This window comes from Alligator mississippiensis, chromosome 3, assembly GCF_030867095.1.
Source record: "Alligator mississippiensis isolate rAllMis1 chromosome 3, rAllMis1, whole genome shotgun sequence".
NCBI lineage: Eukaryota > Metazoa > Chordata > Crocodylia > Alligatoridae > Alligator > Alligator mississippiensis.
The window spans coordinates 224,404,331-224,427,319 of record NC_081826.1 but is presented as its reverse complement, the minus strand read 5'-3'; the positions used below and the strand labels follow the sequence as shown (position 1 = coordinate 224,427,319).

General features: G+C 38.6%; 1 protein-coding gene across 4 annotated transcripts in view; it reads right to left on the bottom strand.

The window, feature by feature from the left end:
• Positions 1-22,989, bottom strand: part of SEMA6A (semaphorin 6A) — a 149,512-nt gene that overhangs the window by 60,576 nt on the left and 65,947 nt on the right. For all 4 annotated transcript variants that reach the window (XM_019484627.2, XM_006275545.4, XM_014600963.3 and 1 more), the window contains exons 2-9: positions 20,757-20,894; positions 18,295-18,412; positions 12,615-12,675; positions 10,881-10,943; positions 9,911-10,012; positions 7,195-7,285; positions 1,613-1,732; positions 433-521 (exon numbers count right to left, since the gene is read on the bottom strand). In XM_019484627.2, coding sequence (XP_019340172.1) covers positions 433-521; positions 1,613-1,732; positions 7,195-7,285; positions 9,911-10,012; positions 10,881-10,943; positions 12,615-12,675; positions 18,295-18,412; positions 20,757-20,856 — 744 coding nt within the window. In that variant the 5' untranslated portion in view covers positions 20,857-20,894. The remainder of the gene's footprint in view (positions 1-432; positions 522-1,612; positions 1,733-7,194; positions 7,286-9,910; positions 10,013-10,880; positions 10,944-12,614; positions 12,676-18,294; positions 18,413-20,756; positions 20,895-22,989) is intronic.

Below are 22,989 nucleotides of genomic sequence, written 5' to 3'. Positions count from 1 at the left end.
AAAAATGTAGTAAATGTTTGACTGTTCTTTACAATATGGCAAAGAATAAAATTCTTGTTCCTGCTTACTCTGCGCCACTGATTCAGATCTCCTAAAGATAGCTGCCTCTTGCTTTGAAGACAGGTTTTTTTAGCTGTTACTTGATAGATGGAATTAAATATATTTGCCATTCCCTTTGCAGGGTTAAATTAAAGAAAGAGGAGATTCCAATGCATATTGTGACAATTGCAAACTATCATGTGCTTCAAGACAGTGCAATGCAATGTTTCACTCCAACCAACCTTTGGACTTGAGCAGCAGGAATCTTCTCAAAATGATGACCTTGTCATCATGATTTATGGCTCTCATTTCAAGGTCATTCCTACCACAACTGGTCCAAGAACAGTTTTTCTGAATGTAACAAAGGCACTGAGGGCAATGTTTTCCTCTTACCTTACCCATACTGTTGTATTCCACTGCTATTTCACGAAAGAAGAAGTAGATATAGTCACCATAATCCACTGCCTGGACAAAGTAGGGTTCTGTAAGCAGACAAGCCATTTTGAATAGCTGTGGTGCCTACCATACAAATGAAACACATCAAAGGAGCAGATAGGAACAAAAATACATGTAAAACTGCATATCCCAATAGAAAGACTTTGCTTTGGGGCTCAGTTTTCCTCACTTTTAAGCAGGTCATATCATAAAAGAACAAAGGAACTTTGGGTGCATGGGACAGCTTTGGGCAAATCTATAGAGAATCTATGAAAGGTCATGATGTGCCTGCTTACCTACTACTGTAAGGACTCCTTTGCAGGGGAATATGAAAAGGTGAAGAGAGTGACCTTCACCAATATGGCATGGTCCAAACTCCCCTGTGGGAGAAGGGAACAGCAAATCTCATACACTGTCATTCCCTGTACTTACCTGCAACAGGAGCAGGGGAGCTACATGGATACATGATATCAATGTTTACATAGGGGCTAAAGATTTTTTCCCTTCAATATCTTTCTGTTTCTACACTTTTTAAATTTATGCAATGTACTTTGTGCTTTGCTTATTGTCTCAGGATCGGCCTTAAGTGTTAACCATTCATAATGACTTTGTAAAGTTAAATGCTAACGTTTGTCAAAATAAGGGTATTTACAACACAAATTGCCTCATTCAAGAACAGCTATACAATACCTAAGAACTGTAACATGAAGGATATGTGTAACGTCCTCATAATTTTGTTTTTATTGATGAATCTTAACATTGCAGAACAAATTCTGTATAAATTATAGAGCTTGGTTACCAAACACAATGCTAGGAAAGCAGTAGGTTCAGGAACAGCACCAGAACTGCCCCTCTCTCAGCCTGGAAAATCCTATTCTTTTCATATAAGAGGTATAAAATGAAAGATTTGGGTTAGGAAAGATGGATGTAATGTATTCTACTGTGGTGATACTTGTAGTTTTCTTTCAACATCCAGTAACTCAAGGGGAAAAAAGGAAGGTAAATAAATCAGTGTAGGTAAAAGATGTAATTTAGTTTCTTCTTTCTGACAGAAAGCATCGTTGAAACGAAACTACAGAGAGGTCTGTCAGGAATCCAAGACTCTCATCAGCTCTTTTTCTTTGTTTTGTTTACTTACCTTTCAACCATTTTGAGTCATGTTTGACTGTCCGCAGGGTTGGGCTGTCTCCAAGGCTCCGGTAAATGACTGCATCTATTGCAAGGAAGTCGGTCACTGTGGCAGAATACAGCTTCCCCTCTGGGGGAGGAGGATAGAAAAAGAAAACAGGAGGAGGAGGAGGTTAGAAATAATATAATTACTTTCTCTCATCAATCAAATGAGATGGGACAAATGAAATCATCTGTAGCTCACTGGGAACGCCGAAATGAAAATTCTGGGTAGGAAAATAGCTGAATGAAAAGTTTCTCATTTTTAAAATGACAGAGCAATTTCAAGAGGATGCTTTGGAGGAGTAATCCTAGGAAATGTCCTTTCCTTTACTAAATTAGATAAATTGTGACTGAAATATCCAGCCTGGCTCCACGGGGAATGTCTCTACCGTAACACCCAAATGTAATCTAATATGACCAGAACGATGCCTGAGAAAAATGAGGGTTTTAATCTATAAATCCCAGCCAAAAAACAGATATGAGACCAAAAATGTTAATTTTCAGTAAGTTTGTCTAACCATATACTACTGGAGAGCAGCCAACTAATTGATGCTTATTAGTATTTCTTCCTTTCTGGGCTTTAATGTGTGTCAATCTCCCCTCCTTTAAGATCATCGGTAAAAGGCAGATCAACATCAGAATGTCAATGCTAACCAAATTGCTCACCAGATGCTTTTCAATGGAAAAATCCCCAAAACCAAACACAATCCCCCCCCACCCCCCCAAAAAAAACCCCCACCCCCAAAAAACCAAACAAACCCTCAAACTGGAAAGGTACAAGTGCCCCAAAGACCTGTGTTTTACAAACCCATTCTCATTGATGGAGTTGGTATTAAATGCACTGAAGGCTGGGATAGCAGCCGGCCTGGATGACATACTTAAAGAACAAATCAAGCAATTCAGACCGCAGACTCAAGAATGGTTCCTCTGCCTATACAACTCATGCACAGCCACTCAAACAATTCTGAAGATATGGCAACATGCTCAGGTAGTAGCATTTCTAAAGCCATGGAAAGTTCCATCTGACCCAAAGAGCTTCAGACCTATCTCTCTCCTATGCCACACACTGAAATTGTACAAACAAGTGATACTGAACTGGCTTGCCCCATACACGGATAAAACACTTAATCCCTGAACAGGGCAGCTTTTGCCTTGGAAAAGCAACAGTGAGCCAGCTGCTCAATCAAACTCAACAAACTGAGGATGGTTTTGAAAGATGAGAAATAATTGGAGCTGTGTTCTTCGACCTAACAGCTGCTGACAATACACCAGCAACTCCTCCACAAAACCCTGGAAATGACAAAAGATCTACATCTTACAGAGCTGATACGAACCCTGCATGAAAACAGACTTTTTTTGGTCAAACCAGATGAGAAGTAAAGCAGATGGAGATGACAGATTAATGGCCTCCCCCAAGGAAGCATACTTGCACTGCTGTTATATAACACCTATACGAATGATCAACCAATTGATATGGAAACAAAACGTTTCATCTATGCAGACAACCTATGCATAACAGCCCAAAACACTGGCTTTGACCATGTCAAAAAAACCCTAACCAAGGCACTGTTTGGCCTAACCTCATACTACATTGAAAACCAATTATGTGCCAACCCAGTGATAAAATAAGTATGTGCCTTTCAGCTGAAAAACCATGAGGCCAACTGCCAGCTCAACATTACATGGTCCGGGACCACACTATCCCACTGCCCAAATCCAGTTTACCTTGGAATCACCCTCAGTCAAGCCCTCTCCTACAAAGAACACACCATGATGACAAAAGCAATGGTGAGTGCTTGTAACAACACACTATATAAGCTGACCAACTCAAAATGGGGAGCTAGCCCTTCAACCATCCGAACGATTGCTCTTGCTCTCAGCTTCTCCGCAGTTGAATATGCACGTCCTGTATAGGAGAGATCCATACACGCTAACTGCCTTGACCCCATTTTGAACAGTGCGTACCTGCTGGCTGGCATCACTTCGCCTGACATCATAACAGCAGTAGCCGGCAGGATAGAATGATTGAGAGAAACTGAAGATATGAGACACCCTCTGTATATCCAATCTGCAGTGCACAAATGCCTGAAGTTGGCCAGGACCTTCCTCACCAGCGCCCAACCTCTCAATGCCACACCCAAGGAGACACGATGATAGATGTGGTATAAGAGGCTGAAGAAAATACCTGATAGTGAAAAAATGTACATTCCAGCAGCTGAGTCCTTACCGCCAGGGGTTGCCGAACAATGGCAAAGGTGGCAACGTCTCAACTACCTATGTATCATAGTCAGAGGTTCTAAGGAACTAATGAAGAAGTGGGGTTATAGCATTGGTTCAACCATCTGTGACTGTGGCACAGAGCCTCAGACTATGCAATACCTGCTACAATGCTCACTGCTCAAAGGCGCATATACAATGAAAGATCTTGTAAGTATGATAAACAAGTACAAGAGTATGTAACAAAATAGTCAAATGTGGTGTAGAGACATGAGAAGAAGAGCAGTAAAAAAAAAAAAAAATCTCACTGTATGGGATACTACAACAAAACCTATTCCTACATGGAGACTGTGGTTTATATCTATTTTTTATACTCAAAAAGCTTTGGGATATCTTCTGTATGATTAGACTTTTTTACCTCTCAAAGATCATTGCAGGAGGGCTGTAAAATGGCACAGCAAGGACAAGAGAATGAAGCAAAACACCACAATTTAAAGGGGCTAGCACTGACAACAGTTTAATATGATAGCTACTTCAAAATCCAGTTGTGGGCCTTTGTGCTGCAGGGATATTACATTTTGTAAGCTACGTCTTGCAGCCATGATATTTCATGGTAACACAAACAATATAACATAATATAAACCCAGTAACTCATATCCCAATGGTGTCAAAGAGAAGTGGGAATGGGCTGCACCCATCTGAGTGGGAAATATGATAGGTATTACATTGAAACTTATCTGTGCTAGGATGATGATTAAGGGAAGTCTTCTTCAGAGGTTTCTTTGAGCCTTAACTCCCCCTATTTCCAGCTAACCAGAAAAGGCAGCATTTTATTTCCCTACAAGACTTGAAAAAACAGATCTACAGTCTTATTTTTGCACTATGCAATCCCAATCAGAATATTGCTGTTTAAAACTAGTCTTGCTTTCTTAGGGGGGGAAAGAATCAATAAAAACAGACAAATAAAATCAACTTAAAAATAGAAAACTATATTTTTTTAGCTTTAGATCTCTGATCTTATTTCAATATAATCACATATTCATTTTCTCCAGCTAAGTCCTGTTTGACCAATTACACTTCACACACATCAGCTGTAATAGCTATATAGTAAGAAGGGTCACACATGCAAATGAAAAGAGAAGGAGGTCAACTAGAGTAACTACCCTGGCTGTTATGAATGGTGCTCCTGGGGATTCATTCTTCATAACTTTCCAATACAAGTCTTGGTAAATTTACTTGATCCATTTTATAACAATTTGTTTGATACATTTTACCTCTAATTCTGAATTATGTACAGATAAGTCAGCATTACATTAAATTTTGTATTTCAACTGATTCATAGAGTTCATCAGTGAATAACTGTTGATCTTCAGATTATTTGAAAGATAGTCACTGAAACTGTTTGCGATTTGGATGGTCAATGATAAACTGGTTGGTTATATAAGTTGGAAACTACTGTTTCTCTTCTCTCATTAGATGATTTATGTAACTAATGAATACAACACAAGTTGTGAATATTCAGTTTTGCAAAATAAATTGCCATCTGAATTTTTCACTGCTGACTGTTCAAAAAATTCACCCTTCTACAATTGTTTACTACTTCCTTTCTTCCAGTTCCAACTTGGACCCTCTCCACTCTAATTCCTGCCATCTCCATTACTCTAAAATTACTCTTACCAAAGTATCTAATGACCTTTTTCTGCCCACATTTCCACTGTATCCTCACTCTTCTTGACCTCCTGATTGACATCTTGTCCTGTCACCTACCACAGTTCTTTCCTCCTTTGAATCTCCTTCTAATTCTTAAAATTGTTCCTTCAGCGCAGTGTTTGGTAGATTCCTTTTCCTCCCCTCTCCTACTGCAAATAGGGATCCAACAGAATACGACTGTCAGTTCCTTCCTTTTCTTTATGCTGTTTCATCCATTTTTGTCATGTTGGGTGTTTTCATGGGCTGTTCCTAAGCTATTCTATGCGAGATAGCTAGGAGGACTGGTCAGTCCTGAAACACAGAACCTCATATTTCAAATATCTAATTTGTGAAACCTGCACTATATCTTACTCTTTGGAATATTCTTAAAATGAAAGCATACTATAAGAATGTGCGAGACATTTCTATGGCACATTTCTAGGGTGTGGGAGCGGTATTTAATTCACAGAAGCTGCTATCTGAAATACAGAGCATAGGGTTTCTTTAAAAAGTCTTCCTTAAGTCTATTGATTCAAGAACAAATTGATAAAGAGAAAGGGGATTCTACAGCATTCAAAATCCTTCTCTTATTAAGAGATTGCTTATTATTAATTTGAAATTAAATTATACCATTATAGGACCTCTTCCTTATCTAACAGCATGTCAGTTCAGACACTGTAGGTGGCATTGTGACCTTTTGTGTGCAGCACTGATATCTGGTTAAGAGAGGCTGAACTTTTTATGAACATTTCAACTTTCATATGGATTTCTAAAAAGTTTTTGTCAAGAAGCAGCTGGTCACTGTTTTCTAGCAAAACACTTGCTCAAAAGAGGCAGTGATGTCATCATAGAGGGGTCTATACTTCCACTGCATGCCAAAACTGACACGGGGTGAGTGAGGGGTCACACTAACACAATTTCAATAATGAAACAATTTAACTAGGAATCTATAAAGGAAAGACACCAAAATACCATTTCATAATCAATGGTCCAAATTAATCCCATTTATAAGCACTTACTTTTTTAACTATGAAAGAAATTAGATCTAATTGCATTCTGTTGCATGCTGCATAAATTATTATTGAATTAACACATTTTCTCCTTCTTGTACCACAACTGATACTGAAACAGTAAGATGTTTCTTTTTAAAAAACCCATCACCTCACCTTCCTTTTCGGATTCAAAGAAGGGCACATTCCCAGTAAAAAACAACAACCTAGCTCTGAATTGGCCTTCATTATGAAGGCCAACTTCATTTTAAAGCAACGTGAGACCATATATGGCTCCGACTAAAGTCAATATGAGTTTTGTCCTTGGTTTTCACAGAGGCAATAGGGGTAGTACTTCTACCTGACACTGATCTGGCCTAATATTATTTTGCTTTTATTATCATGAATCCAGTAAAACTGAAATATTGAGTCAGGAAACAGAGGGTTTAGGCAATGTTGTTTATGGTACAGAAGTTAATCCCACAGCATGCAAAGCTTCCTGCACTAATGCGTTCCTTATGCCCCTATTTTGAGTCATTACTCACTCACTTTGCCACATTTTAGAATCAGCATTTCAGATGAGAGGTACTTTACTATGGCAAGCATACCTCAGAAGAAGGAAAAAAATGGGTTATTCTTACTCCTCCTTATTTACCTGCGAACAGTGCAACATTGGCATGTTTTGCATCATAGGGACACCTTGCCATTCCACTAAACTCATCGCCTAGGAACTCCAGTGTATCCATCTGAAAAAAATCCAAAATACCCCAATTTAAATCTCTTCAAGAAAAAGAAAGAGGAACTTGTCACCCGCATTATGACTTATGATGGTTTTCATTTCAGAGCGGAGAGGTGTTTCTGGCTGTGAGGTAAGAACAAAGCAAAATGTTATTATATATAATTTATCGAGGAAGGAGTGCCCATTAAGATAGACATCTAACACATTCCTTCACTGATTTGTTTATCTGTTCACGAACGTCCTATTGAACTATTAAGGCCTGTGAGACCTTTGGTTCTGACAAACATTCCTAAGATATACAGATATACTAGCCAAAAGAAGATCAGGATGATTTTGGTTTGTACAACTCCCCCACCTAATGTTGGGGTTACTAGCTCTGTATTCTGCCCATTTAAGGTTGGGATTGTCATTACTGCACAATTTTTTGTTCTCCTTTCCATATTTGGAAATATTTGCTTTCCATGCGTTCCTGTATCCATTAAGCATGCATCATAGACAAAATCCTCTTACTATCAAGCAAGAATTAATCTGTGCAGTAGTTGTAAAATGTCAGACTTAAGTGTAAACCCCCGGGAAATTAATTCAGCATAAGGTACTGGTAATTATACAAATAACCAGCTAAACCTTGTACAGAAGTCCAAGAGGTTTCAGTAAATGACAGGGAAAGGACCAGATCGTATATATTTAAAGATTCATTATAGCAGAGCTAGTAAGATCAATGATTGATTTTGGGGTAAAATTCCTCCCACCTATTCAACTTACCTGAACAATACATACTGTATAAATCAGAGTACAAAATCATAGTGCGTGAGAAATAATCTATCTAGCACCATCAAGCTACTCCAATCAACTTTTGGCTCATATGTTATGAGACCTAAGTCATTCAATGGATGATTTGTCATCATTTGTTTCCTGTCATGTATCCTTTCTATCAAGATCTTCTGAAGGGAATCAGTTGTGTTTACTCTTGAATGGAAAAGCATTTGAAGTGACAGTAAAAGGAAATGAGCTGTGCTCCAGAGTTCTTTTCCTCTATGTGAAGCAAAGCATTTCAGGTTCATCTGCACTTTCACTTTGCAGCACAGAGGGATGGCCCTTATCTTCTGTTTGGCATGTCTCATGTGCCCTGGTGCCATCCACAATGCTAGAAATATATTCAGAAAAAGTCAGTGCAGGTGTCTCAGTGACCTTCTGTAGGCCCCCAGAGATATTACCCATGCAGGCTCTGACAGCATGGCAACAGGTGAAGAAATCAGCATAGGCCATATATCATGGGGAATGAAACATCTGCAGAAAGGATAAAGAGGACCATTTATATCCCTCACATTAGGATGCCAAGAAAAATTTGTATTTGTACTAAAAGACAGCTTTCCAGCAAGGGAACTACTTGGGATTTGTTAGCAGCATTAATTGTATTGAGGGCTAAGCAATGGCAAGCAGTGCTAGAATAATTAAACAAAGAACTGGAAACAGGAAACCTAGCTGCATTCTGGGAAAATATGGTGCGATGTGTCTGAGAGGCTGGGAAGAAAAAAGAGAAGAGAGTTCCCAGACTAGTGCAAACATTGATACCTTTATACGAAGAATTTGCATTATGTAGTTAAGAGGAAAGGAACTTGTCCCTGAAACTAAAACTTCCTATACAGAAAGGGAAAAAAAGATAGGTCTTTCTAGGTTTGAGCCATCACAGATGATAAACCAATGTGGATGATTTTATTATTTAGCACATGCAGTTTCAGCATATTGTTTCAGCTACCTTAAGGTGATTTCATCACTGCCTTAAGATGTGGAGGATAAACCAGTGTGGCAGAGAAAGGATGGTGAGAGCTAGGGTCTTTGTGGATATGGACATAGTTGTTTTCTTGATTACTGATGTTTTCAGTTTATCTTTACATTTCTAGGCCCAATCCTGCACTTCTGAGTCAATGGAAATTTTACCACTGACTCGAGTACAAGGAGGGTCAGGTTTTTGTTTTTTGTTTTTTATAAATACCAACTGAATCTTCCTTCCCTCTGAATAATGTTTAGAAATAGCCCTTGGGACAAGGGCACTCTTGGCTGTCTTAATTCCCTGACTGTGGGCAACTTTCCTCACTTTCTTCTCCCCCTCTACATTTCCCTGTGGTTATCTGCTATCAATCACTTTCAGAAGAGTCCCATGGAATCCTGCACAGGTTCCCAAGTATTTAGATACCCACAAACTGATGCAGTAAAAACATATCATTTTTGTAAAGCTAAGCTCTACACTGGATTCAAGACTGGACACATGACAAGAGATGGATTCAAAATGGTCTGTCCCAACAGGATACTTAGATCTTAAGGACTCTGCTTTAAAATGTGCCCATGGTAGGTAAACTCTATGCTTAAGAACATCTGGAAAACTAACGTGTGTGTGAAGTAAACTGTATGTTATTGCAACTATGAAGGAAAGTCAAGTGGCAACATACTTGAATTTGGAAACGCTGCAAAGTAGTGTCTACATCAATTCAGACAAATCTCAGAAACTTGAACAATATTGTGTGTGAAGACTAATTGTGTGATGTTGAATGATGCATATCATGTTCCTGACTACAGTCACAGTACATACATAACTTGTAAGAACACAGCTGTAAACCCAAGAAGACATGCATACCTTATAGTTCCTGCAAGAAGGGTTGAAGGCATTTGTTCCACAGACAAACAAGGTATCCTCGTTTCTTTTTAGGAGAACCTTAATAAAATTATGACACTCATCCTGAAGAAAAATAGTAATAAAAATGATTTTAGTCAGCACATTCTGGATATCTGGCTTTATCTGCGTGCCCTGATTTTCATGGTCATATCTAAAATGAAACTGGCCAGTAGCCATTGTGATATTCTGGGCCTTGTTTCAACAATGTTTTAACTGACAGAAAATGAAATGCAATGAAATAAAATTCTAGTCATTTAAAAAATGGTTGCTAGGAACCTAGATATTATATTTACATTGTAGTTTGGATTTTGTTCTCTCTCTCATAGATACATTTTGTTTGAAAGTTGTAGCTTTGCTCAAGATTGAGGGCTGACTCACTTCTCACATCTGCTGCTCTAAGACAGCTGCACATCTTATTTAGTCAAGGAAGTAAACGGAAGTAAAACTGATGTAGTGGAGGGGGGAGCAGCTCCAGAAACTCTGGGCCAGATATTGATCTCACCAATGTTAGTCACAGTTTACACTCCAGTACACTGTTGTGAGATAAGGATCAGTCCCTCTGCATCTATGAACACACACACTTCTTATTAGGGGTTTGTATTTGCTCTTCAGGAAACCCCAAGTAGAGAAAGGACAGCAGCAGGTATACCTGAGACAGCATTAGGTAATGTCCGTTTATCTACCATTGTGTCCATAATCCTCAGTGCACCCAAGTATGTCATGATGTTGCTGTGGCTGCTGTCGTAATGTTTCATCACATTAAAAGCAAACTATTTTTGCAAATTAAAGCTTTCAATAAGTTGATGGAAAAAGCAATTACCAGCAAAGAAGTGAATGGCATGATCCATTCTACATCACAGAGAACAGCCTGAGATAATAGTCAAGAAACTAAACTAAAGTGGCAGCTGCAGGAGAAATGAAAATTGCCTACCTTATGTTTTCCCTTCATTCTGCACGTGTCTACATCAGCCTGTCTAGATTTCCATGTCAATTTCTGCAAGGATCAAGAAAGAAATCAATTAGAGCCCAGAGGTTGTTGCATTTGATTTCAGAAGTAAGAGTTCCCTAGGGGAGACTAGCTGCTGAACATATATTTATTGAAAGCTTTCTGCACCCTTTCTCTGTGATTAATTCACCATAACAATGAAAGACCAGTGATGCAGAACATTCACTTAATTTTATGTTGCTATCTATTCATTAAACTAGAAACCTATCTCATTTTTAAAGCCTGCAAACAAGTGAACTTAGCAACAAGCTGATTTTTTAAATGTACGCACATTTTAAAAAGTATTTTGTTTTCTTTTCTCATCATTTCCTATAATTTGATGTTGTTTTGCAAAGTAAATTGCTGTTAATGGACTATGAACTCATTAGTTATCAAATCAAAGTATGTGCATTGTGTGTTTCAGAAGACAAAGAAATCCAATTCAGGTAATTCTCCTCACTTCAAGTCAGCTAACAGGCTCAGAAAGCCCTCTACCTATCAAAGTACTGAAGATTTTATCTGCTAACACTGTTCCCCTGGAAGACTTGTGTGTATATGTTTGAACTGGATTATACACAGACTACTGTTACCAAATTATCAAATCTGTCCTAAACTTTCCAAGTACCTGAGTGCAGAATAGTCAAATCTAATGACTTGAAGTTTTATAAAACTTGACTGAAAACTTCAGAGCTTAAATTTGTTTGTTTATTCATTCATTCATTTAATTTATATGCTGCTATTCCTAGCAAAGGCTCAGAGCAGCTTACAGTAAGAGAACATATTTCAAAATAGCTTAAAAAAGGAGAGTGACAAGACAGCTTAGCAGAGAATGTACATGCAATACAAAAATCTAGTAGGAGCCCATATCTAGCAACATTCATGTTAACAGACAGGAGAGAAATGCAAGCAAAACTGTTTTTCATTTGCTTATAACTTCCCATGGATATAATGCAGATTTGGTTCAACTGATGTTAAAGTAATATTTTATTTGCATGCTTGTATAGCTAACTACAAAATTATACATGAAAATTACAGGTACATCTGTACTACCTCCAGTGATCCAGAGACCACCACTCAGAAACAAGCTCCTTCAAGTTCCTCCAATTTGGCATTTACTGCTTGCTAAAAAATGTTGTATATTTGCTTTGTGCCATGTACCCAAGGATGCTCTCGAGATCTCAGTCTCAGCTGTAAATCTGAGGGCAATTCTGGGCACACCTGGCACTGCACTTATAGTGACCACAGAACATTTTTTCAATAGGGGTGTGGGTATGGTTGGCTTCTTGGTGGTCGTCTTGAGATTGCTACAGAGGCAATATAGACATATGCAGAGTTTGCCTTTTATGAAGAAAGTTTCAGTACACTTAATTAGTATGGTATAGCAATTATAGAAAGATACAGAATACAAATGAATAGATGTTTGATGAATATTCCACCAGGGACCTCAGTGTATTTCAGGATGGATTACTTATCAACTCAGCTAAATCACTTATCAGAAATTCACAGAGGACATGATTGCTATTCCAGCTTTCCCCAAATATGATTAGTAATGCCATCTTACTTGATTATTATAGTTTGTACAGCAATGCTGGCAAGCTATTTGAAACAGTGTCCTCTTCCTATTTATTGTCTGCCTTTTCTAGTGTCCTTGGTTTCAGGATGATGATAAAAGCTACTTACTTTGCTAAAATAAATTTCTTCTGTATGTGATGTGTCCATATCAACAGTATAAATATGGTCCCTGTAAACAAAGATAAATGAACGCAAAGTCAAATAAGTAGTCAGACAGTTCATTTTCCACTGAAAGAGTTATCTCCCATAAGATAACCCATAGCTCACACAAAAAAGACCAGGGACCGTACAACAGAACATTACTGACTGCATAGTCTGCTTCTTCTGATAATGTACCAGTGTATACAAGCTGTCTTGTTTTACATTAAAGATGAAGGAAAATTCTAAAAAAAAGAGTTACATCAAAATTCTTCTCCCCCCCAAAATTATTTGTATGCATGAGGTTTAGGAAGGAAAACTAGTTCCAAATCTCTTCAGGCTTGTTGTGCTGATTTTTTATGCATCCTCAAATCATCTACAACCTTGCTTAGACAAGCCTTTGCCAGCTTCTTGGGATGGTTTTCGGTGTGCCATATTTACTCATTCAGGGTTAATGGGAAGTTAACGCTTTTTTTTTTTTTTAATTATGCTTCCAATTTCAACCATGCTGATTTGATTGACAAAATGGAAAGGAAAAGGTTGTCAGCAACAAAATTGTTTCCAGAAGTCATTTTTCTCTTCACAGGTTAATGGCCAAATTAAGCTCTAAAATATGCCTTTGGAGAAGTTTACAGATCTTGCTTGTGTTCACCTTCCTGTTTGGCTGAGAACCTGGCTTTTTCTACAATTAGCTGCCAGTCACTCTTTAGAAATAGGAAATAGACTAAGGCACACAGGTAGAGGGATATTTTTAAACATTCCCCTTCTGCTAGAGCTGAACACAAGGACATTTTTGTCTGGGGCACAGAATTTAAAACAAATAAATGAATAAAAAGCAGTAGGAGCTGCACCAAACTGGGGAGGAAGGGTGAAAAATACTCAACAACTCGTTTTTCCTTGAAATAACACTGGCTTTTTCAAAAATGCAGGAAGTTGTGCAGCTGGAAAATGATCCACAGCTTGAAAGGAGTCTCCATAGGAGTCTGTTGAAAGTAGGATGCAGACTGTTTCCATTTTGAAAGTCTCTGCTTTCAAGATTAAGTTCATTTTAGCAGGTTTGGGGGAAACAATATTAGCCTCTAACTAAAGCAGATGCAAAACACTATGCTGTAAGAAGAATAATAAGCAACACTTCTCTCACGTGGAGAAAAGAAGCATTGTTAATGGAAACTGGCTTTTAAAAAAATCCACTTTTTCCCCCTGCACTGGAGGCAGTTTGCTTTATAAGATGCCAAACCAAGGAGGGTTTTTTTCCTTCAGTCTTCAGTACAAACCAGAACTGTCACTTACTTTCAAGAGAGGTTTAATGCCTCGGCTTATTATTCACTTGACTTTAATGGTGGAGCTACGGTCAGCATTAGTGCTGGAATAAAATTACTTATTAGCTTGATATTGTCTTTACAGATAACTACAACATTTCTGTTTGATATAGAATATTCTTAGTGCCTATTGGTGCTACTATATACAAGTAGAAGCAAAAATCTGAATTGTAAATTAACAACTGCTTATTATGCATTGGCAACACCTCAAAAAGTGTTCCAATTGGCCCACTTCTGGCACAGCTTTTTGTGTTAATTATCAGTTTTGGTTTGTGGTGGGCTTTTTAAAACAAAACAATTAAAAATAAAGTGATACAATTCAGACAGAAACTTGAGCCACTTTAGCACCGCTCAAACCCTGGCACCTTTAAGTGATTTGCCTCTTGGCTTATCAAATGCTCCAAGGAGAATTCAGATGCCAATTTATGGAATTACCTCGATGAAATGTGATTTCGAGATAAGTGTAAATCATTCCACATGTAGCACATTTAAAGCGTAGCTGCCCACAGTGCTGGCAAAAATGAAAAGAAGTGTCAAATACTTGTGAAAGTTCTTTAACTACAGACAATAAGGGACTGTTTTGCCTTTCCTTCCCCAATGCTGCCTAACTCCCAGTACCTACTGGCTGTGGTATGTGTATAGCTCTCTGCTAATTAAGTTATTCTAACACAAATTGACTTAATCCTAGTGCTTCCGTTTTTCCCACCTCCAGTCAGCAGAACTGAATTTTGTTGCCATGGCATAATCTTGTGGAGGAAGAGAATTTAAATAATGACACTGGCTGAGCCTGACCTTTGGTCATTCAGTGCAATGTCTGGAAATGTATAATAACCGCAAAGGAGGAGGGGATCATTCTGGTATGGCAGGGGATCAGTGAACCGTTCTGTACGTACATATGGGAGGTGACAGATCATGTGAACAAAAACAACCACCAAACAAGGCAACAGGAAGAGGAGACGGTGAACTTCAGGCAAGGTGTATGTATGTGATTCTGTGGCTTTCCCTTTACATCTGGAGGGGACAGACTGTCAAGCTTGTATAGCAATGGAGTTATGCCAATTTGGATATTCAGCCTGGAATTTGCACTGAACTCTTTAGAAAATATGTTGTGGTGGCTTTACAACAGTCAGTACAGAAGCCACAAACAGACCCTCCTGCCCCATTTGCACAAACAGGCAACCGACAGAGATTGTGTTTTATGCCAGTCAAATCAGCAGTGGTTTGCTAGGTGATCTCATATCTGAGTTCGTCCCTTTTTCCTCAAGGAAACTGACTGCAGAGTGAAAACCAAGCACTTGATTTTCTCAAAAAAACCTCAATGTTTAATAATTTGTTTTGACTGCTCTTCAGGTGGTGGGGCATGAATGTAAACTTAGCATCACTGTAATTAGACACCAAAAAAAAAACCCAACAGCATAAAAGAAGCATCTGATATCATAGCTAAGGGATTTATGCTAACTGCAGTTTTTAATTAATCCTGTTACAAAGCTCTTTAATGAACACCCTTGACTGTGTTCACATTTGCTTCAGTCTACAAGTTTATTGCCACCACTAAAGGAGATGCAGTGTTATAGGTATAAACTTTCACTCCTGTTAATTATGAAAGATGAGTCATTTTCTGGAGTTTATCACTTGAAGACAAAAATGACCTTTGAATTTTAGCATTTATTACATAGGCTGCTCAGCCCAGCAGGGATTTTTTTTTCAATATGATTTTGAGAAGGAAAAGTATCCACTTAAGGATTTTAAAGTTATGAAACAAAAAAAGTTATAAGAAGATTTCCTGTGTCTGTAGAAATTAAAATGGATTAGCTCTTTTTTTGCAGGTTGTTAGTTCTTGGTAATAACTGAGCACTTTTCTATTTGACTATAACATTTTATATATGCATGTGTGTACGTATACATGTTATTTATTATATGTTCCATGAATATGTGCACATGCACATATACAGACAGATTTTTTTTTAATTACTTGTGCACCTATAAGTTATCCTGGGAATAAACTTTGGGTACAGAAGAGTATAGTGAACAAAGCAGATTTTCCTTAATGTTCACAGCAAATAATTTGCCAATTGAGAAAGAGAGAGAGAAAGAAAGAAAGAAACTTAATCACAAAAAAGAAGAAAACCCTACCACCTCCTTATACCCCCACCCTTTCTTTCTTACATATACATAACCACAAAAGGGCCAAAACACATAAATGCTGTGTTTTTACAGGGAGGCACAGAGTAGAAAGCCCTTATTAGGGCTCTCTGCATACTTTCTGTGCCAGAAAGCCAAATTCCATGTTTCTTCTCGGCAGAAGACTGTGAAAGGAAAGTTTAGGACTGGACAACTGGCAGAGGTATAACCAGTGAGTGCATTCACAGCATGAGTCCTCCAGCCCAAAACACTCCTTGGGGAGAAACAAACCATACTGGGTGTTCACACATCAAGAGCTATCTCAGCAGCTACAGCCTGTTAGAGGTAAAAGGTTTGGGGTTACTATATATTGAAGCTGCCAGTTCCATTCCCTATCCCACTGCTGCATGGCCAGGTGTTTATTGGGGCTGTGCACTCTTTCTTAAGATATGAAGCTTACAAGAGTGCAACGTGTTGCCCTGCTGAGCATCAGCGTTTGAGACCTGGTGCTTTGTGGGGGCTGGAGTTGCAAATGTCCAAAGCACCAGTTTGTAATATTTAGGAGACGGTTAAAGCAAATGGAAGGATCAGGCCAACAGCATATAGGGACTGTCAAGGAAGGTTATATTAAAATATAAAAGATAAACTGGCCCTGTTTAGCAAATTATATTCTTAATTTAAAACTCCTACACCCTACACTGTCATAGCTCCAAGACTGTATACATTTTTTTAATGGATGGTGACTTTGGGAAGAACTTGCTGAAGAAAAGTAATATCATAAAGAAACTACAAGATACTGTGGAAAGGCAAACCAATCATGAAAACCAGTTAGAGAGAAATAAGCTTAGCAGTTAAATCCAAAACTTTCTCCACTGATGAGGCACCTTAAAAATGCAGACATGGTCAGAAAAAGTGGCTATTTAAAAATGTCACTTCCTTACTCAACAATTCTACTCTTCAATGTAAGCAATCAGTCAACTAAGGCTCACTCTGGTGCTTATTGCTCTGGAGTTTATTGCTCCCAGGTGCGCTGTTTTAACGTGCGCCCAGGATTGCGGCATATTAAGCCTGGTCGGAACAGCCCGTTAGCAAGGGGTCCTTGCCAGCCTGGGGCTGCTCCCCTTGGTTCAACGTGCTGTGGAGGAGCTGGCTGGGGCATGAGGGTGCTCCAGAGCAGGACTAGCCAACAGACAGCCCCAACACTTAAGTGTCCTTGTGCCCCAGCCAGCTGGGGCAGTGTTTACACATGCACTGCTCCGGAGTAAAAAATCTCGGAGCAGGCTAGTACTTGTATTTACTGTGCTGTGGAGTTAATTAGTTTACTCTAGCCTAATAGGGGCACATGTGTAGATGCACCATGTTTACTAAGCAGCTAATTAGTCTATGGCGCAGTAAACGTTTTGTGTAGACACACCCCTAATGACTCTGACTTATCTGCTCTTATCTGTATTCCTTATGTAGCTGCTGGCAAGGCACCACTCTGAGACATTTATACTTAGTGTAGTAATAACACTAAGTCAAGACCTCTGCTACTTTTAAAAAGTTTACATGTTTGGGGGAAAAGAAGTGTTTATATACAATTGTGTGAGGTCTACAACTGATATCTATGTGTAGCTCCCAAGGCATCTGATAGTGCTAAGCCAATTTACACAAACTAATGCATGTGCTGTGCCAATATACCTCTTTAGCTAAAAAAGAAATCCAGAAAATAAATTCAGTTAACCTTGTTGGCTGTTCAACAGAACAGCAGTAAATATTTCTCTCCTTTTTTTTTGTTTTGTTTTACAACAAAATATGCCTGGAAAGCAACATTAAACTTTAATTACTCTTATTCAAATATGTATTCATGCACACAATGGATCACTTGTGTTTGTTTTCCAAAATATGTAATTAATTGTATGCTCAAACAAAATCAGAAATTCTTTAAGGAAATAAATTATGGACTCTATTCTCCCAGGTGCTAAACAGTTCATTGGGGTACTCAGAGCCTTTCACACTGATGGGTTAAAGTGAGCACTGCACATGCTCAGTACCTTTCAGAATTGAACTGTGTTAGATGACTAACTAACATGGCTTTTCATATGTATTATAGACAGTGTGATGTCCCCCAAATGTAATAACATCCTAAAATAAATGTCTGGCAGAAATGAATTCAGAATATCCACTTTTGCTCAGAGCAGCAAGAAGGGAGTCAGCAAAGCAGTACTGACCTAGCAGCAATGTAGAGAGTTCTGTTCATTATTAAGATCAGCTGGATGTCCAGCCTGTGCCTCTGTGTGGCGTTCCGTCCTGGCTTGTGACCCACAAACACCGGATACTGTTTTGTATCTGTGAGATGGGAATGGGATTGGGGAGAAAGACGAGAGATAGAAGATCACATAATGAAATCATCTTAACATGGAATAGTCCATCACCAACACCACTACCAAAATATATAGTTCCTGCTCTTGCGCTCTCTCTTTCCCCCACAAAGCAGTCTGGGGTCCTAAAGTAATTGCACAGTGGGTTGCATAGCTCACTGAGGTTATAAACACTGTTTACAGTTGTCACAGAGAAAGTCATTATGTTTTTAGAAAACAAAAATTGTGATTTTTGAGACCACAGAACTGCTCTGAAAGCTCTTGGCATACAGGTACTCAGCACTTTCACACAGTTTGCCTTTCATCCCTTGCAGCGTTTTAAATGCTGGATGCTGCCTGCCAAGTGTATCTTTCAGGACAAAGCTATTTTACAGTAGTCCATCAATCACTGCAATGGCTGGGCTGGTAAGTGGTTAGAGCAAAAGACTTGGCACTGCTAGGTACAAAACTGTCAGCTACACCTGTTTCCTAGAGGATTGGGCTGCCACTATAGGGCAGGTCTAAGTACTCTTTAGAAGCTGTAGGTAGTAATGAATTGAACTTTATTAAGTAAAAAAAGGTGGCTGCATTATTTTGGCAACATGTCCGGTAGTACAATTTTCCTGGCAGCTGGACAACAATGCCAACGGAAAGCCGAGGTCCAGATATGTACTACGAGTAAGCCAACTTTCACCCCCAACTCTGACAGGCAGTGACAGCACTTATTCACTCCACTCTGATGGTCTCTTCAATGTGCACTAATGGATATGTGACATATGCAATCTGTATATAGACCCTACAATAAGAGATAGCTTGAGAACATGTCTGACTGAGAGCTTTGTCTATTCAATGCCTTTCTAATGCATGTATACTGGTAGCATGTAGATACAAAGGCTACTCAACCAGTTCCCAGGAAGAGAGGCAATCATAAAAAGCCCCCAGAACACAGGAGGTAAGAGCAAGCAGAAATAAGACAAGCTCCAGACAGCATAAGTATTGTCCATGCTCATTATGCAGCAATAACTGGCACCTGGCCAAACATTAACCCTTCTTCAAAATGTGTTTTCCCTTGATAAATGGAACTAACTCAAGGGATTATTTCTTGAAAGACTAGGCTACTGCTCTTATTTTCTGTTAATTCTTTCTAACAGAGTCCTCTTCACTAATCTTAACCAAGCTACTGACTCACTGTGTGACATTAGGCAAGTCACTTCATACCTTTCTGCTTCGTTAGCCCAGGTGTAAAACCAGTTACTGAGAAGTCCTGGGTAAATAGATTAACAAAAATCAAAGAAATGTATGCTTAGAAGGTTAATTTTTGTGACCAAGAGTTACTTGACAGTACTAATATTTAAAATACAAAGTCTTCCTCTGTTAAACATTGTTTTTCCTTTTTAATCTTACTGCTCTCAAGAGTTGTGGCCTACATGTTTGCACTCTCTCATTTAAGCATTTCATGGCAGAGAAGTAGAAGCTTTATTTCTCAACATGGATTAACACTGTTGATCTGTCATTGCTGAGTGCACTTTCATAAATTCAGAACTGGTACACCAACCCTGAACTTCTGGGCACACAGGGGCCAGAAGTAATAATTAAGATTTAATTCATTAAGGTAACCACAACAGTGAAGAACTAATGGTCTTGGCTGAAGCCAGCTCCTTACACTGTGTCCAGTATGTCTCAATGATGACTGGGAGCACCATGTGTTAGCTTCTGTCAGGCTGCCAATTGTGTCTGTTTAAAAAAATATTATTGCAAAAATTTCTGGCTTTTACTGACTATATTTTCTTTGTCAAATTTTTCACCTGGCTCTACTGCAAAGAGTCCAAGGGCTAAGTGGGAGAAAGATCCATCAGAGGTTGAGAAAACAAATTTGGTTATTTATTTAGGCCTACTAAATTACTTCAAGGTCCACTGCAACATAGATCTCCTGGAGTGTTACACTCAATACTTATTGGCATGCAGTTGATTCTCAGTAACTCTGCTTTTGCAATTCTGGGGAGAAATATCTGTTCATGAAAAAGAAACATCCTTTACTTGCTGCTTGATAGAAAAAGGAACTGTGGACTGACTGCATTGCAGAAAGACAAGTGTAGGTTATTCCTTTGGAAGAAAAGCAAGCAGCTCACCACTCAGCCATCACAGACTAGTGCAGAAGTATTCTGCTCTAGTTTTATCATTCTGGGAATGTATATTGGCTGATCTGATGAGACATCAGGAAGAAACACAGTTCACGTCAGATCAACGAAAGCTTTGTAGTTCTGAAACCCACTGATCAGTACATTTCTCCTTGGCATGTGAAAAAATAACCGTGTTGGGCTTTTCATACTCACAGTTGCCATGCGAAATACTGATTGGCTCAGAATCTTCTGGGAAACCAGCCCCAGCAAAGTGTAGCAGTGTGAAATATAGCAGCAAGGCTTCTGACCTCATAGTAGTTCAGCTGGGAGACTTTACTTCTTCACTTCACCCTGTGGAAGACAAATAAGGGCACAAGGGCTTTCTATCAATTCCATTTGACCACTATACACACACAAAGCAGGGCTTGAATGGTCAACAAATAACAAAGGGAACTCTCATTCTTCCTTGACCTCTCACTATAAATTAAGAAAAAAGTGTATTTTAAAAAAGGGACTACTCTGCCAGGCTATTTTTCCTTCAATTTCACATCTTGACATCAAGCATCACTTGTCCATATCACACAGTAGTGCCAACACTTGCTTTTGACTTAAATATGAAATGAGCTGCCTGTATATTTTCTGTTTCAGCTGCTTATACCCAGTAAAAAAACTCTGTCTTTTGAGCCAATCAGTGGCTGACAAGCAGTTTTTAGGGAAGTCCTCTGCTATTTCTTTGAGTAGGTTTACAGAATTAAGATGATGACACCGACCATAAATAAAAGCCACACTACATTATTTAGGTTAAAAAGGTGATTAAGAGTTATAGAAAGGGACTGATTCATACCCTACAAAGTTGTGAATCAAGCAGAAACACTGAGAGCGTTTGAAGAAGCACACTGAACATGTCATTGGGCTTTCCCATAAAATATATACCCATAAATTTAGGTACCATAAAACTAATACTCCCAACCTGCAATAAAACAGGAGTGAACAGAACTTTCTAATAACACCCCACCCCCTCACCCCCAATGTTTCACTATTTCACATTCCATGTGCAAAATACCATAAAGATAAAAGGAACCACAGGGGACATAGTAAAAGAAAACAACACAGAATACAGTAAATAGCTTATAATTCCCAGGCAAATTTCACAGAGGTGCCAATCCATTTCAATGCAAAAGTGGGGTTTTCTTTTCATCCCTTCCAGAGTTTCAAACTTCTGAAGCTGCCTGCCAAAGATTATCTTTCTCAACAAAGCTATTTTAGAGCAGCCTGTCAATCATGAAAGATTTATGTGTAGAGAGTCAAACTTGGTAACCTACACAGTCTTTGAAAGTTAATTTGGCAAACAAAGTGCTAACTTGCCCTTTGCAACATTATTTCATATTAGGTACAGATATCTACTTTCTCCATGCCAAAAAAGCCTCAACAAAGTGCTTAACTTGCCCTTTGCAACATCATTTCATATTAGGTACCGATACCTACTTTCTCCATGCCAAAAAAAGCATCAACAGATTTTGAGACTTGCATTTCAACTTGTAAGTTCACAGGCACAGCTGGTTATTAATCATTTATCCAACTAGAAATGTCACAATTATTAATTTGCCTTATCAGATATATGATTTTAAATAAAATCGCAGCTTCTGTAACAAGACTTGAGATAGCAACTCTGTTGTATGGCCATGGAGTCTCTAAGAGCTATTAGCAGGTGATTTATTGAATTCTCATGTTTGCCTATTATTATTCAAACACACAAATTGGAAAACTTGCCTAGTTTTGTATTTTATTAATTAAAGTTTGAACCCAGAGAAAATAAACTTTGATGTGAGCCATTCTATGACCAAGTGACTCCTCAGCTGGCTGTCTTTATTACAAGGATAGCAAGGATACAATAGCAAGAATAAGTAAAACATAAAACAGACAATGGTTGGCTATATGTACTACATGCGAAAGAGAGCATACTAGGAGAAAGCAGTGTCTACAAGCTTCAGGGGAATCATTTTCATCTGGCATCCTGGCCTGGATTGGGCTGTGACTACTGGAGACAAGTGAGATGACCACTGCCTTGCTTTTCCTCTTCCTACCTTCATTTCTTTAATTGTCGCTAACATGTATGGATTGTGAGCTTTCTGGGACAGAGATTGTCCTTGTACTACCTGTTTTTATAATGCTTAGTGAAATGAGATCTTTAATGAGATCATGTATAGTTGTTACTAAAATAGAAATAACCAATAATAACTATGCATGGAAACAGAGAGTCCCTCAGGATTTGCATTGAAGACCAGATTAAAAAAAGAAGAATTAAAGCCTAATTCTCTTTCCTCCCACAGATCTTTTGAAATGTTATTTTGCTATCCTTAAAGTCTTTAAAGACTTGTTTCTACAAGTGGATTGCAAAGTGAGAAAACAAAGTAGACTGCTTTAATATATCAACAAATTTCAGTTC